General features: G+C 40.3%; 1 protein-coding gene across 1 annotated transcript in view; it reads right to left on the bottom strand.

The window, feature by feature from the left end:
• Nucleotides 1-4758: 4758 nt before the first annotated feature.
• Nucleotides 4759-19087, bottom strand: part of LOC150079487 (uncharacterized) — a 73872-nt gene continuing 59543 nt past the window's right edge. Inside the window, exon 6 of the mRNA XM_090383617.1 lies at nucleotides 4759-4878. Within this exon, the coding sequence (XP_090239743.1) occupies nucleotides 4786-4878 (93 nt within the window). The 3' untranslated portion in view covers nucleotides 4759-4785. The remainder of the gene's footprint in view (nucleotides 4879-19087) is intronic.

Below are 19087 nucleotides of genomic sequence, written 5' to 3'. Positions count from 1 at the left end.
CGAAAACACATAAGGTGGAGGTCCCTTTACGACCCATTGTTTCTTTTATTGGGAGCCCTACCTATGCTTTGTCAAAATTCCTGGCGCAGCTGATTTCTCCTATAGTGGGACGGTCCATGTTTGTTGTTAAAGACAGTGTGGATTTTGTGAAATTCGTTAAAAGTCAAAATGTAGGGGAGAATGAAATAATGGTGTCGCTAGATGTGGTTTCGTTATTTACTTGTATACCCATAGCCCATGGGGTGGAATGTGTAAAGGTGGCACTACAAAGAGATGATACCCTAAGTACTAGATCGCACCTAAGTGTAGAGGATATATGCTGTGGCGTAGAATTATGTCTTTCGAGTACGACTTTGCTATATAAAGGAGTGATATACAAACAGGTACGGCCTCCGTAGCCGAGTGGGCAGGAGCGGGAGTGCAGTAGCACACGCTCTTTGAGTAGACCGGGGTTCAAGCCCCTGACTGCTGAATACGGTTTATTTGCCAACCCGCACTGGACCAGCGTGGCAGATTTATGGTCCATTTCCCTCAGCATGAATTGTTGAGGAGGCTTCCACCCTGCAGTGGGTTGATAATGGCTGCACTTTACTTTTACTTTATACAAACAGGTTCACGGCACAGCTATGCGTTCTCCTATTAGCGCTATTGTCGCAAACCTGGCAATGGAAGAGTTAGAGAATAGGGTTTTTACAAGTTTGGAGTTCCCTATGCGCAAGTGGAAGAGATACGTGGATGACACGTTCACTTTGGTGCAAAAGGGGAGAGAAGAGGATGTAGTTAGCTTTCTCAATGATTTCTCTCCTTTTATACAGTTCACCTCAGAGGTAGAAGTGAATGGTTCCCTCCCATTCCTGGACGTAATGGTGAGTAGAGAAGGCTCCAGTCTTAGTACTACAGTGTTTAGAAAGCCCATGTGTAGGAGCCAGTACACCCATTATAGGTCAGCACAGACTGCGCAGCATAAAAACAGTGTGGCCAGGGCACTTTTGGGTAGGGTTAGGACACATTGTAGTACCTCTGAGGAGAGAGAAAGAGAGAAATTGGGCAAGTCAGGGCGGATCTTATGAAATGCGGTTACCCCCAGAGGGTCATTGATAAATATAATAGATGCGTGGAGCCTAATCATGGAACACCGTCCGTTCCAGTCCCACAGTTTATATTCCCTACTATCCGGGCTTGTCAGATCGAATTTCAAGAATGCTACGTGACTTTCAGGCACGCTGCGTGCAACTTCCAGGCCGGAGGTTGCACACAGTGTTGTCACAGGTCAAAGACCCCATTCCTGGGGATTCCAGTAGTGGGGTCGTATATGAGATCAAATGCCCGGAATGTGGGGAATGTTATGTGGGGGAGACAGGACGGCGACTAAAAGACCGTCTGGGGGAGCACATGCGAGTTATACAGACCGCAGAGTTCAATAAGTCCGCCATTGCTGAGCATTATTGGGAGAAACATCATCAGGTCTCCCCTGTGAATGCTGTCATCCTTGACCGGGCGCATAGGTTCTGGGACCATAAGTGGCTAGAGAGTTTGTGGATAGGCTCGTCTGAGAACAATAGTATGAATAGGGACAGGGGTGTTCGATTTCACCCCCTACTGGAAGCCGTGGTCCTGGCAAAAGACGAGCCGACCGGGCTAGCCAAGTGGGTAAAAGTACCTGCCCGGCAACCCAAAGGTCGCGGGTTCGATTCCCGCCTCGGGCTTGGATCAAAGTACTGCAAAAACCTTGGGAGGTGCAATATGGCCACAGAAGCCGATGCGCCAACAACTACCAAATCAATCAATCATGGCAAAAGACGAGCGTTTTATATTTCCACGCTCCCGAGCCGCTTCCGGTTCTGGATCGTATGGAAGAAATATTCAGCATGCGCCTGGTCAACAATGTGTGCTGTGAGCCTGTTACTTTAGGATGTGTTGCTTAAACATCATTGTTGTTGAGAAAGGAGGCAGAAGCCTCCGAAAGCTTCAGTCAATGTTTTATCGCTTTTAATTTTATTGTATTTTAAATATTTTATTTATATTTTATTGTATATTAAAGTTTCATCGCATATTTTATTTTGTAAATCAGTTTTTTGCATATATTATTTTACAGTGTAGTATCGTTTGGTACATTTTATAATTTTCAGTATTAAACCATTATAGTTAAACGGTTGGTGTATTTGTTTTAAATTCTGGATATGTATTACTCTCCCAACCTTAGAGGCCTTTTTGAAGGAATAACATTAACGTAGCTAAAATAAAGAATATTGGATGCTACCACAACCAAAGATATGTTGGTGCAACAGCTAAATTACCCATGTTATGTAAGCCACAATTTGTTTTGTTGTTCTATCATACAGCATTTAGTTAATTCTGAACTTTGAAATACCAGCATCCTTTTATGGAAACTTTGCATTAATATCTGCTGTCGTTGAGTTCATATTCTGATTTAAGTTTTTTTTTTTTTTTTTTATGACAATGGTATTTGAGCATACAGCATGGTAAAATTATTTTACCAAAGGGTTTTGTAGAGCAATATTTACAGATACAAGATGGCATTAATCATAAAAAATAGAACTTTACCGCCATACTAAATAACAAAATTTTCTTCAAACAACAAAAATGATATTATGTTAAATAACAATTATTTAAGCCACATCACAAATACACCATACAGTTTGATGAATTAAATATCTAAAATTACAGAACAGAGTGGAGGATAAAGAAAGATAAGTGTTGAAGGATAGCACAAGGGCTGTTCAATAAAGAATGATCATTCATAATCTCAAGAAAACATCAGCTGAAGCATATGAAATGTTAAAAGAGGATCATGTTCAATCTACACTTCCACACAGCACAGCTCACAGGTGGTTAAAACATTTAAAGATGGACATGATTCAAACACAAAAATCAGTGGTCCTGGAGCTCCAACCACTGCTGTCACTACAGAAACCATAAACACTGCTTCCGTAATCACAAGAGAAGATTGTCGTATAACAGTAAGGCAACTGGCAAATATGTTGACAATATCTGTAGGAAGCACATATGGTATTCTCCATGACTATCTACATATGACACACATTTGTACATGCTGAGTTCCAAGACTACTTATACCTGAACAAAGGTAAATTTGCACATAGGGTTTTTCAGGCGCTGCAATGGATGGTTACTGAAGATGGTGAGGTTCTGTGCAAGGTGATAACGGAGGATGAGATGTGGCTTCATGATTTTGACCCAGAGATTAAGCAGCACAGCTCTGTCTGGAAGTCTATGTCATTGTCAACACTGAAAAAAAAAAGCAAAAGTTGTGGCTTCTGCCAAAAAGGTTATGGCCATCTCTTTTTTTTTGACATTCAAGGAATGGTTTACCAGCATGTTGTGCCACATCATACAAGTGCTATGGGATCTGACTACAGAACTGTACTGTACATTCTGCAGGATCACATTTGTTGCAAATGACCACAACTGCATGCATGCAGATGGATGCTGCATCACGACAACGAGAGACCTCACGCTGCTCATACTGTCATTAAATTCTTAGCCAGCATTAATGTCAAATGTGTTCCTCATCCTCCCTACAGCCCTGGCCTTGCATCCCGTGTTGGTTTTTCTTTTCTTTTTATTTCCAAAGTTAAAGCAGGAGCTGTGAGGAAAATATTTCCAGTTGTCAAAAGAAGTTGTAAAGAAATTGGAAGCAATTCTCAAATGCATGTCAAAAACTAGCTTCCACCATGTTTTTGAAGAATGGCAGAAATGTTGGAGTATGTTGTTGTTTGTTTGTTTGTTGTTTGGTTTTTAGGAGCATTAGCAACTAAGGCCATATTGCTCCGGGGATATGCGGTGGTCATTCCCTGACCTTTCCGCATCCTCCGTATTTGGTGGTGAGGGGCTCGAACCCCGGTCTAATCAAGAAGCGTGTGCTACGCACTGCTGCTCCTTCCCACCTGGCTACGGAGGCATGCGAAATGTTGGAGTAAGTGCTTTTTGTTAAATGGGGGCTACTTTGGAGAGGACCATCAAAATATGGATGATTAATAAGAGTACACTGTGAAAAATAATTATGATCATTTTTTATTTAACAGTCCTCACACATTAAATGAGAGCATTAAAAAAGTAACATATTATTATAAATTGTCAATTTATAATAACTATTCCAGATAGGAAAAAAAAAAGTTTTTATATATTTTAAAATAACGTTTAAGTTCAAAAGTATTTTTCGATACGTTTGCATTCTAAAAACAAGAACAACATTCAGAGTAACACATACTTTCTTTACTACAGGCTTTTATTCTAAAATACATATTTTTTACAATGTAATATAATACAGTGTCAATCATTTACAAAATAGGGTAAAAATAATTGCTCTGTAGAGAAAGCAGGTTTCAGTCCTTAATGTGGAATTAAAAACATTACACTTGCCAGAATTAAAGTCTCTTCTAACGTTTCATATCACACAAAGTACAAAGTTTTCCTGAACATTCTAGGAATCAAGTGTTCCTATTCCCACACATAATGACCCACATATACTCTTAACTTACTTTATAAAGTTTCTTATTTGAGGCAGGGTTGGTTTAAAACAAGGTTGACTGCATGAAACAGATATAAAAAAAATTTTCATGTCTTGTGAAGTAAAAAAAAAAAAAAAAGCTGAGTATTTAATTTATTCACTTTTTTCTTGTGTATGCATTAAAAAACTATGCTATACATACATACATAACATTCACGTACACACACACACACACACACACACACACACACACACACACACACACACACACACACACACACACACTTCATTAAGTCTCACAAATAGCCATGCAACATATCACACATTTCAGATGAGGCTGGTCGCTTCATTGGATCTGGATTTGAGCATTTCCGAACAACCTGTCGTAGCTGAAAAATTAAATATTTTAAATTAACAAAGAATAATAAGCTTTAAAAATATCAGCAAACAGATTTAAGGCAAAGAAAAAAGAAACACACCAACAGAATTCACTAGCCATTCATATCATTATCCCATTACTACATGTTATATTAAAATAATTTATTCATTTTTGGCTGATGCAGCAAAGCCTGAGGCTTCCTCACACCTTATGGCCAATACCATAACACTTGAAGTTTTACTTTTTTTTTTTTTTTTTTTTTTTTTATGAAAACCCCAAACATGTGGCTCCAGCAAATAGTGAAGTTTTTGCTTTTTTATTGATTTAAATTGGCATATTAATTTATTCTTTAGAGTTGCTTTATATTCCTAGTAACAACACTTTAGTTTAAATTTAATTTAGATAAAGGTTTTGTAGGTTATTACTTAGTATCAGTAAGAGTATCAAATTCACGTGTGGACAGGTTTTACAGCTCCCGCGAACAAAAAGTTTTTAATTATACTTAGCCGCTTTATTGACTTAATTGTTAGATTAAATTATTTTCTATAAGTAGCTTATAGACCTAGTCAAGCTCCGTGGTCTATTTTGAATTTAGATAGTGTGATTTGGAAAGTAAATAATACCTTGTGTCCGTAGATTAACAGTTTGTAACTGGCCACCATTGTTATACGATACGTGTGCTAGCATTAGCATTAGCAGAGGCATATGATGCAAGAAAGCAAGCTTGTTCAGCATCAGCCAAAAAAAAAAAAAAAAAAACACACTACTCCCATTTCACCCCTCCGTTCGCTCAAAATACCTGTCCAGTTGAGCCTTAAATTTGTTTAGGCTATCAACTTCAACAACAAGTGATGGAAGTCAGTTCCACCAACCAACCACCCGCTGGCCAAAGGCAAATTTCCGCACATCTATCCGACATTCGTCCTTCCTCAATTTGAATTTATGCCCTCTGAGCTGATTATTCTGAGCAAGATGAAGAATCCCATTGGCATTGAGCATGCTCAAACCATTCAAAGCCTTATACACTTCTATCAGATCACCTCGCCGGTGCCTAGTCTCCAGACTCTGTAATTTGCAAAACTTAAGCCTTTCTTCGTAAGAGCAACCCTTTGTTCCATTCACTAATCTTGTTGCCCTTCTCTGTACCCGTTCCAGCAGCTCTACATCCTTCTTGAAATGAGGCCTCCAGACCTGTATACAGTACTCAAGATGTGGCCTAACCATTGCCTTATACAAGGGAATAATCACCTCCTTATCCCTGATAGAAAAATTCCTGTATATCATTGACAAGACACCATGAGCTACTCTTGCAGCTTGTCTGCACTGCTCAGAGAACTTCATATCTGCCTGCACAATTACCCCCAGGTCCTTTTCATTCTCCACCACTGTCAGTGTAGTACCGCAGAGTTGATACGTTGCTCTGGGGTTACTGTTTCCCATATGTAGTACTTTACATTTGTCAATGTTAACAAATGCATAAGGTTTAATTGAAAACTAGATAGCGAGTATAGTAGTATCGATTAATCAGTAAAATTTATTAATCTTATTAAATTTCATTGTCAATTGAATTGTATATTTTTAACTAAATAAATATAGCGACCTAGTTATTACAAACGTAACATCATAAATTAATACATATAAGTTGACAGGGGATAGGAAAGTCATATAACGCAACTCGGAGATAATATTTGATACCGAAATACATATATATACAGTGTTATAACTGCATTGGGATATAGGTTTAGGGTTATATTTTGTATTGGAATTTTATTGAACTTGAATAGAAATCATGACTCAGACAAGAGCAGAAAAGCAAAAGGCTCAAACTAGTGGAAGTTTGTTTGTTTGTTTGTTATTTGGTTTTTAGGAGCATTAGCAACTAAGTCCATATTGCTCCGGGATATGCGGTGGTCATTCCCTGACCTTTTCCGCATCCTCCGTATTTGGTGGTGACGGGCTCGAACCCCGGTCTAATCAAGAAGCGTGTGCTACGCACTGCTGCTCCTTCCCACCTGGCTATGGAGGCGCCTGCTAGTGGAAGTGCTGTGGCTCAGGGGAGAACTGAAGGGTGTGGTTGTCCTCTGAATCACAGTCTATTGAAATACACTGCTTGTTTGATGTTTGTGGAGCAATCAGGAACGGGACATGATATTGCCAAGGGGAATGTCTTTGTGTGTTGACGAGGCTAGTGGGAGCCAGACGTGTTAACAGCCGCTAAGTGGATTTTCTTATTTATTGATTTGAAATTATTGTTTTTCTAAAACTTTTGATTTAAATTTAGTAGTATAGCATTATTTTGTGATTTTCTGATTAATCTGGTGTATTTACTCTTTACTCGGCCGTGTAATTGCATAAAAGTATAGGAAAGAGTATCAAATCCACGTGTTACAAGTTGCAGCTCCTCTGAACGAGAAGTTTTTTTAGCCTTATTTAGCCGCTTTATTGGCCAATTGTTACATCAAATTATTTTCTATAAGTAGCTTATAGACCTAGTGAGGATCGTTAGTTTATTCTGAATTTAGACAGCGAGATTTGGAAGTTAATTAATACTTAAGTGTCCGTAGATTTACTGTTCGTATCTTGCCGCCTTTGTTATACGATACGTTATATCCCGAACTAGATAGCGTTAGTAAGTATAGTATAGTATATAATATAATATTGTCAATTAATCAGTAAAATCTATTAAATTTGTTAAACTTCGTTGTCAATTAAATTGTACTTTTAACTAAATACATATAACAACTTAGATTACAAACGTAGCATAATTAATTAATACATAACTTGATACGGAAGTTACATAAAGGGAACTCGTAGATAAAACTTGATACTGAAAAATATATATAGCATTCTAACTGTGTTGGGATACAAGTTTAGGGTTATACTTTTGTACTGAAATTGAAATTTTATAAAAATTAAATCAAAATCATGACTCAAACCAGAGCGGCAAAGCAAAAGGCTCAAGCTAATGGGAGTGCTGTGGCTCAGAGGAGAACTGAGGGGGGGAAGTTGCCCTCTGAATCACAGCCTTTTAAAATGCACCACTTGCATGATGTTTGTGGAGTAATCGGGCACGGGACATGATATTGCCATGGGTGATGTCTTTGTGTGTGCGTGGTGCAAGGAGTGTAATGAAATCAGGCGACAACTCAGCGTTGTTATGGGCCTATATGAGAGCTTGAAGGACAGGGTGGATGCCCTCAAAGGATCTAAATTGAGGGCCCATCAAGCTCTCAGCTGCCCACATCAATGCCAGAGCTTGCACTTGGTCATCACACAACACAGCGGCAACCCCCAAGGCAGAATGTGCTGGTTCCACAGGAACTAGCAGTTGTTGGTGACTCTATTGTCAGGGAAACAGGAAACATGCTTTGTAAAAAGGATAGGTGGAACAGGACCAGGGTATGTCAGCCAGGGTCAAAGGTTGATGACGTTGTAGAGCGGATATTTAAGGGCACAAAAGGTGATATAGTTGTACACGTTGGCACTAATGATATTAAAAGTAGAAGACCGGCAGAATTATTTAACAAGTACAGGTCACTGTTGAAAAAAAGGGGTGAATTAGGGTTGAATTTGAAAGTGTCTGCAATTCTGCCCAGACACTATAGGAGGGAGTATATGATGAGAGCCTTGTCGATCAATTCGGCCCTGGAAAGATTGTGCAAGGCTCAAGGGGTAGAATTTTTTTCAGCCTGGTCTATACTTGTTAACAGGAGAGACTGCTTCTGCAGGGAGGGGATACACTTAAATAGAAAGGGTGCAAGAATATTTGCTGATGCTATCGAGGCAGTGTTAGGTGGGTCGGAAAACTGCTAGCTTGGGGGGATACAAGGACTAATAGATTAACAGTAGCCACTGGCAGAGGTGAAAGTGATTCTTGCATTGCTTTATTGGAATGAGCAGAAACCTGGAAAACAAGATGCAGTAGGTTTCAGAGACTGCTGGGAGTCAGTGTGGTACAAGTAAACACATCGGCTGTGTTAGGGTAGTTAAGAATAGGAACAGGTGCATGTATACTTGCATGTACACCAATGCTAGAAGTTTGGTAAATAAATTTGATGAATTTGAGGTATTGCTCAAAGCATCAAAGGCGGATATTGTTGGGATATCAGAGACATGGTGTTACACAGATATAAGGAATGCAGAACTGGAATGTAGGGAGTACAATGTCTACAAAAAGGATAGACAAGGTAGGAAGGGAGGAGGGGTTATGCTATTAGTTAAGAAACACATAAAATCCAAGGAAGTAAAGCCAGTCGACATCGCTGGACAGTGCAGTGTCGAGTCAGTTTGGTGTCACATAAGCATTGGTAGATCAAAATTGAGAGTAGGAGTGTGCTATAGACTCTGAGTATAATAAGAAAATGTACAAGGAAATAGAGTGGGCCAGTAAATCAGAGAGTCTTATAATGGGGGATTTTAATTTCCCAGATATTGACTGGAATTTGTGGGTTGGTCACTTACACACTAGCAAGGCTTTTGTGGATTTATTGGATGATTGTTTTCTAAATCAGCATGTTCGGGAGGCAACTAGAGGGAGTAATATTCTTGATTTGATTATCAGTAGTGATTCTTTATGCATTAAGAATCTGCAGATAAAGGAACCACTAGGTGGCAGTGATCACAGTGTGCTGAAGTGGGATTTACTCAAAGAGGTAACTACCATCATGGGTAAAGGGAAGGATTATTGCTTTCGTAAAGGCGACTACGATGGTCTGAGACAGTATTTAAATTCTATACAGTGGGACCAACTGATGATGTTACCAACAGCAAATTCAAAATGGGAAGCATTCAAAGAACTTATCTTGGAAGCTACTGGGCTTTACATACCAACTAAGAAATATTGTTCAAGGTTTAGGCCTAAGTGGATGTCAGATGAACTAATGAGACACATGGCAGAGAAGAAAAATGCACAGGATACATATAAATTAACACATGATACAGAAGCCTATGATAGATACAAGTTGATCTGTAACCAAGTTACAAAGGAGGTTAGGCAGGCGAAGGCAGATTACGAGAAATCTTTGGCAAAGGATGCAAAGAAAAACAGAAAAGAGTTCTTTACTTATGTAAACTCCAGAAGGAAGGGGATGAATCAGATTGGTCCACTTGATACTGATGGTTCAACTGTTGATGGTCCTGCTCAGGTAGCTAACAAACTAAATGAATATTTTGCATCGACACTCACACATGAGGAGTTATTCAGCGAGAGGAATGCCAGAGGTATATTCAACTCTGGCAGTAAGCTAGATAATCTTGTAATAACTGAGAGTAAAGTGGAGGAGAAATTGTTGAAAATAAACACAAGAAAGGAACCTGGGGCGGATGGGATCTATCCAGTTATAGTAAAGGAGGCAGCAAAGGAAGTAAGCAAACCCTTAGCCATAATTATGAAGGCTTCCTTGGACTCAGGGGAGGTACCCATAGACTGGAGAAGTGCAAATGTGACCCCAATTCACAAAGGAGGATCAAAGGCTGACACAAGTAATTATAGACCTGTTAGTTTAACTTCTGTTCCAGGAAAATTAATGGAGGCACTGGTTAAAGAAGCACTGCAGGATCATCTAGACAAGACTTCAGTTATAGCTCGGACACAGCATGGTTTTGTTAAGGGGTAATCTTGCCTGACCAATTTGATTGGATACTATGATGCAGTCACAAAAGAGCTGGATGCAGGGAATAACTTTGACATTATATACTTGGATCTTAGAAAGGCTTTTGATACTGTTGCACATGGAAGACTGCTGCACAAATTGGAGCAGTGTGGCATTGGAGGCAAATTGCTGCTATGGATAAAAGGGGGTTGAGGAAGAGAAGACAGAGAGTGGTAATAAATGGACACTGCTCATCGTGAACAAATGATATTAGCATTAGTAGAGGCATATGACGCAAGAAAGCAAGCTTATTCAGCATCAGCCAAAAAAAAAAAAAACAAAAAAGACACACCACTCCCATTTCACCCCTCCGTTCATTCGAAATACCTGTCCAGTTGAGCCTTAAATTTGTTTAGGCTATCAACTTCAACAACAAGTGATGGAAGTCGGTTCCACCAACCAACCACCCGCTGGCCAAAGGCAAATTTCCCCACATCTATCCAACATCCGTCCTTCCTCAATTTGAATTTATGCCCTCTGAGGTGATTATTCTGAGCAAGATGAAGAATCCCATTGGCATTGAGCATGCTCAAACCATTCAAAGCCTTATACACCTCTATTAGATCACCTCGCCGGTGCCTAGTCTCCAGACTCTGTAATTTGCAAAACTTAAGCCTTTCTTCGTAAGAGCAACCCTTTGTTCCATTCACTAATCTTGTTGCCCTTCTCTGTACCCATTCCAGCAGCTCTACATCCTTCTTGAAATGAGGCCTCCAGACCTGTATATAGTACTCAAGATGTGGCCTAACCATTGCCTTATACAAGGGAATAATCACCTCCTTATCCCTGCTAGAAAAATTCCTGTATATCATTGACAAGACACCATGAGCTACTCTTGCAGCTCGTCTGCACTGCTCAGAGAACTTCATATCTGCCTGCACAATTACCTCAGGTCCTTTTCATTCTCCACCACTGTCAGTGTAGTACCACAGAGTTGATACGTTGCTCTGTGGTAACTGTTTCCCATATGTAGTACTTTACATTTGTCAATGTTAAACTTCATTTGCCACCTCTCAGCCCATCTGTTCAAACTTTCCAGATCCTGTTGCAGCAGCATAGCGTCAGTAGTGTTCTTAACAACCCTGCCAACCTTTGTATCATCTGCAAACTTAGACATTAAACTTGATATACCATCATCAATATCATTCATAAACACCGAAAACAACAACGGACCCAACACTGAACCCTGAGGAACTCCACTAATAACATTAGTCCATGTTGAGCAGTGTCCATTGATTACCACTCTCTGTCTTCTGCCACTCAACCATCCCCTTATCCATAGCAGCAATTTGCCTCCAATGCCACACTGCTCCAATTTGTGCAGCAGTCTTCCATGTGCAACAGTATCAAAAGCCTTTCTAAGATCCAAATATATAATATCAAAGTTATTCCCTGCATCCAGTTCTTTTGTGACTACATCATAGTATCCAATCAAATTGGTCAGGCAAGATCTGCCCTTAACAAAACCATGCTGCATCTGAGCTATAACTGAATTCTTGTCTAGATGATCCTGCAGTGCTTCTTTAACCAGTGCCTCCATTAATTTACCTGGAACAGAAGTTAAACTAACAGGTCTATAATTACTTGTGTCAGCCTTTGATCCTCCTTTGTGAATTGGGGTTACATTTGCACATCTCCAATCTATGGGTACCTCCCCTGAGTCCAAAGAAGCTCTCATAATTATGGCTAGGGGTTTGCTTACTTCCTTTGCTGCCTCCTTTAATATAACTGGATAGATCCAATCCACCCCAGGTGCCTTTTTTATGTTTATCCTCAACAATCTCTCCTCCACTTTCCTCTCAGTTATTACAAAATCATCTAGCTCACTGCCAATGTTTACTTTACCTACGTCATTCTCCTTCCTGAATAACTCCTCATGCGTGAATGTAGAAGCAAAATACACGTTTAGATTGTTAGCCACCTGAGCAGGATCCTCAACTGTTGAACCATCAATATCCAGTGGACCAATCTGATTCATCCCTTTCCTTCTTGAGTTTAAATAGGTAAAGAACTCTTTTCTGTTTTTCTTTGCATCATCCTTTGCCAAGGATTTTTCGTAGTCTGCCTTTGCCTGCCTAATCTCCTTTGTGACTTGGTTACAGACCAACTTATATCTATCATAGGCTTCCATGTCACCCATTAAATTGTATGTATTCCATGCATTTTTCTTCTCTGCCACATGTCTCATTAGTTCATCTGACAACCATTTAGGCCTAAACCTTGAACAATATTTCTTAGTTGGTATGTAAAGCCTGGTAGCTTCCAAGATTAGTTCCTTGAATGCTTCCCATTTTGAGTTTGCTGTTGGTAACATCATCAGTTGGTCCCACTGTATAGAATTTAAATACTGTCTCAGACCATCATAGTCGCCTTTACGAAAACAAAAACCCTTCCCTTTACCTGTGATGGTAGTTACCTCCTTGAGTAAATCCCACTTCAACACACTGTGATCACTGCCACCTAGTGGTTCATTTATCTGCAGATTCTTAATGCATGAAGAATCACTACTGATAATCAGATCAAGAGTATTGCTCCCTCTTGTTGCCGCACGAACATGCTGATGTAGAAAACAATCATCCAATAAATCCAGAAAAGCCTTGCTAGTGTGTGAGTGACCGACCCACAAATTCCAGTCAATATCTGGGACATTAAAATCCCCCATTATAAGACTCTCTGATTTACTGGCCAACTCTATTTCCCTGTACAATATCTTATTATACTCATCAGAGTCATTAGGTAGCACACTCCTACTCTCAATTTTGATTTCCCTATGCTTATGTCACACCAAACTGACTCGACACTGCCCTGTCCATCGATGTCGACTGGCTTCACTTCCTTGGATTTTATGTGTTTCTTAACTAATAGCATAACCCCTCCTCCCCTCCTGTAATGTCTATCCTTTCTATACACATTGTATTCCCCAAATTCCAGTTCCGCATTCCTTATATCTGTGTGACACCACGTCTCTGATATCCCAACAATATCTGCCTTTGATGTTTTGAGCAATACCTCAAATTCATCAAATTTATTTACCAAACTCCTAGCATTGGTGTACACGCAGGTATACATGCACCTGTTTCTATTCCTAGCTACCCTAACACAACCCATGTGTTTACTTGTACCGCAATGACACCCAGCAGTCTCTGAAATATCCTGCATCTTGTTTTTCAGGCTTCTGCTCATTTCAATACAAGCAGTGCAAGAATCACTTCCACCTCTGCCAGTGGCTACTGTTAATTTATTAGTCCTTGTATTCCCCCCAACTAGCAGTTTTCCGACCCTCCTAACATTGCCTCGACAGCATCAGCAAAAATTCTTGCACCCTTTCTATTTAAGTGTATCCCATCCCTGTAGAAGCAATCTCTCCTGTTAACAATTACAGTCCAGGCTAAAAAAAGTGGAGTCCCTCAGGGTTCAGTGTTGGGTCCATTATTGTTTTCTGTATTTATAAATAATATTAATGATGGTATATCAAGCTTAATGTCCAAGTTTGCAGATGATACAAAGGTTGGCAGGGTTGTTAAGGACACTACTGATGCTATGCTGCTGCAACAGAATCTGGAAAGGTTGAGTAGATGGGCTGAGAGGTGGCAAATGAAGTTTAACATTGACAAATGTAAAGTACTACAGATGGGAAACAGCAACCTCAGAGCAACGTAACAACTCTGTGGTACTACCCTGACAGTGGTAGAGAATGAAAAGGACCTGGGGGGTAATTGTGCAAGCAGATATGAAGTTCTCTGAACAGTGCAGACGGGCTGCAAGAGTAGCTCATGGTGTCTTGTCAATGATATACAGGAATTTTTCTAGCAGGGATAAGGAGGTGATTATTCCCTTGTATAAGGCAATGGTCAGGCCACACCTAGAGTACTGTATACAGGCCTGGAGGCCTCATTTCAAGAGGGATGTAGAGCTGCTGGAACGAATACAGAGAAGGGCAACAAAATTAGCGAATGGAACAAAGGGTTGCTCTTACGAAGAAAGGCTTAGGTTTTGCAAATTACAGTGTCTGGAGACTAGGCACCTGCAAGGTGATCTGATAGGTATTTGTTTGTTTTGTTTTTTGGAGCATTAGCAACTAAGGCCATATTGCTCCGGGGATATGCGGTGGTCATTCCCGGACCTTTCCGCATCCTCCGTATTTGGTGGTCACGGGCTCGAACCCCGGTCTAATCAAGAAGCGTGTGCTACGCACTGCTGCTCCTGCCCACCTGGCTACGGAGGCGCCCTGATCTGATAGAGGTGTATAAAGCCTTGAATGGTTTGAGCATGCTCAATGCTGATGGGATTCTTCCTCTTGCTCAGAATAATCACCTGAGAGGGCATAAATTCAAATTGAGGAAAGACAGATGTACAATAGATGTGCGGAAATTTGCCTTTAGCCAGCTGGTAGTTGGTTGGTGGAACAGACTTCTATCCCTTGTTGTGGAAGTTGATTGCCTAAATAATTTTAAGGCTCAGCTAATACAAAGTGTGTGCTCGATGTAAGGAGTGCAAGGAAATCAGGCGACAACTCAGCATTGTTATGGACTTATATGAGAGATTGAAGGATGGGGTGGATGCCCTCGAAAAATTTAAATTGAGGGCCCATCAAGCTCTCAGCTGCCCACATCAATGCCAGAGCTTGCATTTGAACATCGTGCAATACAGCGACAAACCCCAAGGCAAAATGCGCTGGTCCGAAAGGAACTAGTTCTTGTAGATCACTCTATTGTCAGGGAAACGGGGAACATATTGTGCAAAAAGGATAGATGGAACAGGACCAGGACCAGAGTGTGTCTGCCAGGGACAAAAGTTGATGACATTGTAGGGCAGATATCATCCTTTAAGGACTCAAAGGGTGATATTGTTGTACACGTTGGCACTAATGATATTAAGAGTAGGAGACCGGCAGAAATGCTTAACAACTACAAGACAATGCTGAAAAAAAAAAGCCACAAGTTGGGGTTGAATTTGAAAGTGTTTGCAATTCTGCCCCGATACGATAGGAGAAAGTATATGATGAGAGTCTTGTCGATCAATTTGGCCATAGAGATTGTGCAAGGCTCAAGGGATAGAATTTTTTTCAGCCCGGTCTGTGCTTGTTAACAAGAAAAACTGCTTCTACAGGGATGGGATACACTTAAATAGAAACGGTGCAAGAATATTTGCTGATGCTATCGAGGCAGAGTTAGGTGGGTCGGAAAACTGCTAGCTTGGGGGGGGATACAAGGACTAATAGATTAACAATAGCCGCTGGGGCGCCTCCGTAGCCAGGTGGGAAGGAGCAGCAGTGCGTAGCACACGCTTCTTGATTAGACCGGGGTTCGAGCCCGTCACCACCAAATACGGAGGATGTGGAAAGGTCAGAGAATGACCACCGCATATCCCGGAGCAATATGGCCTTAGTTGCCAATGCTCCTAAAAACCAAATAACAATAACAATAGCCGCTGGCAGAGGTAAAAGTGATTCTTGCACTACTTCTATTGAAATGCAATTGAGCAGCAACCTAGAAAGCAAGGCAATGGGAATTTCTGGGACTGCTGGGAATCATAGTGGAAAAAGTAAATACATGGGCTGTGTTAGGGTAACCAAGAGTAGAAACAGGTGCATGTATACTTGCATGTACACCAATGGTAGGAGTATAGATAATAAATTCGATGAGCTTGAAGTGCTAGTCAAGACATCAAAGGCAGATATTGTTGGGATATCAGAGACATGGTGTCACACAGACATAAGGAGTGCAGAACATAAGCAGTGCAATATCTGGAATTTGGAGAGTACAATGTGTACAGATAGGACAGGAAGGGAGGAGGGGTTATGCTGTTAGTTAAGAAACAGATAAAATCCACGGAAGGGCATCCAATTGATGTTGGAGGACAATGCAATGTCGAGTCTGTTTGGTGTGACATAAGCACTAGGAAAGGAAAACTGAAAGTAGGTGTGTGTTATAGGGCTAAAGAATCTGATGAGTATAATGAGCAATTGTGCAGAGAAATTGAGTGGGCCAGTAAATTAGAGTGTCTTATAATGCGGAATTTTAATTTCCCAGATATTGACTGGAATTTGTGGGTTAGTCACTCACACTAGCAAGGCTTTTGTGGATTTAGTGGATGATTGTTTTCTACAGCAGCATGTTCGGGAGGCAACTAGAAGGAGTAATACTCTTGATCTGATTATCAGTAATGATTCTTCATGCATCAAAAATCTGTAGATAAAGGAAACACTAGGTGGCAGTGATCACAGTGTGCTAAAGTGGGATTTACTCAAAGAGGTAACTACCATCAAGGATAAAGGGAAGGGTTTTTGCTTTCGTAAAGGTGACTATGGTGGCCTGAGACAGTATTTAAATTCTATACGATGAAACCAACTGATGATGTTACCAACAGCAAATTCAAAATGGGAAGCATTCAAAGAATTTATCTTGGAAGCTACTAATCTTTTCATACCAACAAAGAAATATTGAAAGATTGTTCAAGATTTAGGCCTAAATGGATGTCAGATGAACTAATTAGACATGTGACAGAAGAAAACTGCATGGAATACATATAAATTAACATGTGACACAGAAGCCTATGATAGATATAAGCTGGTCTGTAACCAAGTTACAAAGGAGGTTAGGCAGGCGAAAGCAAATTACGAGAAATCTTTGGTAAAGGATGCAAAGAAAAACAACAAAGAGTTCTTTACCTATGTAAACTCTAAAATGAAAGGGATGAATCAAATTTATCCACTGGATATTGTTGGTTAAACAGTTGATCCTGCTCAGGTGGCTAACAAACTAAATGAGTATTTTGCATCTACATTCACTCATGAGGAGTTATTCAGGGAGGGGAATGCCAGAGGTGAGTTAAACTCTGGCAGTGAGCTGGATGATTTTGTAATAACTGAGAGGAAAGTGGAGGAGAAATTGTTGAAGATAAACATAAAAAAGGCACCCGGGGTGGGTGGCATCTATCCAGTTATATTAAAGGAGGCAGCAAAGGAAGTAGCAAACCCTTAGCCATAATTATGAGAGCTTCCTTGGACTCAGGGGAGGTACCCATGGACTGGAGATGTGCAAATGTGACCCCAATTCACAAAGGGGGATCAAAGGGCAACACAAGTAATTATAGACCTGTTAGTTTAAATTCTGTTCCAGGAAAATTAATGGAGGATCATCTAGACAAGACTTCAGTTATAGCTTGGACACAGCATGGTTTTGTTAAGGTTAGGAAAGTCTTGTCTGACCAATTTGATTGAATACTATGAAGTAGTCACAAAGGAACTGAATGCAGGGAATAACTTTGCTATCATATATTTGGATCTTAGAAAGACTTTTGATACTGTTGCACATGGAAGACTGCTGCACAAATTGGAGCAGTGTGGCATTGGAGGAAAATTGCTGCTACGGATAAAGGGATGGTTGGTTGGAGAGGACAGAGAGTAGTAATCAATGTACACTGCTCATCGTGGACTAATGTTATTAGTGGAGTTCCTCAGGGTTCAGTATTGGGTCCATTGTTGTTTTCTGTATTTATAAATGATATTGATGATGGTATAGCAAGCTTAATGTCCAAGTGTGCAGACGACACAAAGGTTGGCAGGGTTGTTAAGGACACTAATGACAGTACGCTGTTGCAACAGGATTTAGAAAGGTTGAGCAGATGGGCTGAGAGGTGGCAAATGAAGTTTAACATTGACAAATGTAAAGTACTATATATGGGAAGCAGCAACCCCAGAATGACGTATCAACTCTGTGGTACTACACTGACAGTGGTAGAGAACGAAAAGGACTTGGGGATAATTGTGCAGGCAGATATGAAGTTTTCTGAGCAGTGCAGACGGTCTGCAAGAGTAGCTCATAGTGTCTTATCAATGATATACAGGAATTTTTTTAGCAGGGATAAAAAGGTGATTATCCCCTTATATAAGGCAATGGTCAGGCCTTGAGTACTGTATACAGGTCTGGAGACCTCATTTTAAGAAGGATGTAAAGCTGTTGGAATGAGTACAGAGAAGGGCAACAAGATTAGTGAACGAACAAAGGGTTGCTCTTACGAAGAAAGGCTTAAATTTTGCAAATTAGTGTCTGAAGGCTAGGCACCTGCGAGGTGATCTGATTGAGGTGTATAAAGCCTTGAATGGTTTGAGCATGCTCAATGCTGATGGAGTTCATCCTCTTGCTCAGAATAATCATTTGAGAGGGCATAAATTCAAATTGAGGAAAGACAGATGTAGGATAGATGTGCAGACGTTTGCCTTTACCCAGCTGGTGGTTGGTTGGTGGAACAGACTTCCATCCTTTGTTGTGGAAGTTGATAGCCTAAATAAATTTAAGGATGAGCTGGACAGGTACTTGGAATGAACGGAGGGGTGAAATGGGAGAGTGTTTTTTTTTTTTTTTTTTTTTTGGCTGATGCTGCATAAGTTTGCTTTCTTGCATCATATGCCTCTACTAAAGCTAATGACATATGCATGTCTCCGGGTATTGGGGAAAGCGTTTTCTGTAAAAATTCGATTATACAAAAGAAGTAAGACACGAAGCAACTCTTCGCTCAGCTCTTTTAACTTGGAATAGTGAACTCTATCAGGTCCAGCAGTACTAG

This window comes from Mastigoproctus giganteus, chromosome 10 (genome assembly GCF_048544385.1).
Source record: "Mastigoproctus giganteus isolate SK-2022 chromosome 10, ASM4854438v1, whole genome shotgun sequence".
Taxonomy (NCBI): Eukaryota; Metazoa; Arthropoda; class Arachnida; order Uropygi; family Thelyphonidae; genus Mastigoproctus; species Mastigoproctus giganteus.
The sequence above is the reverse complement of the archived record's forward strand: the minus strand, read 5'-3'. Positions and strand labels throughout refer to the sequence as shown.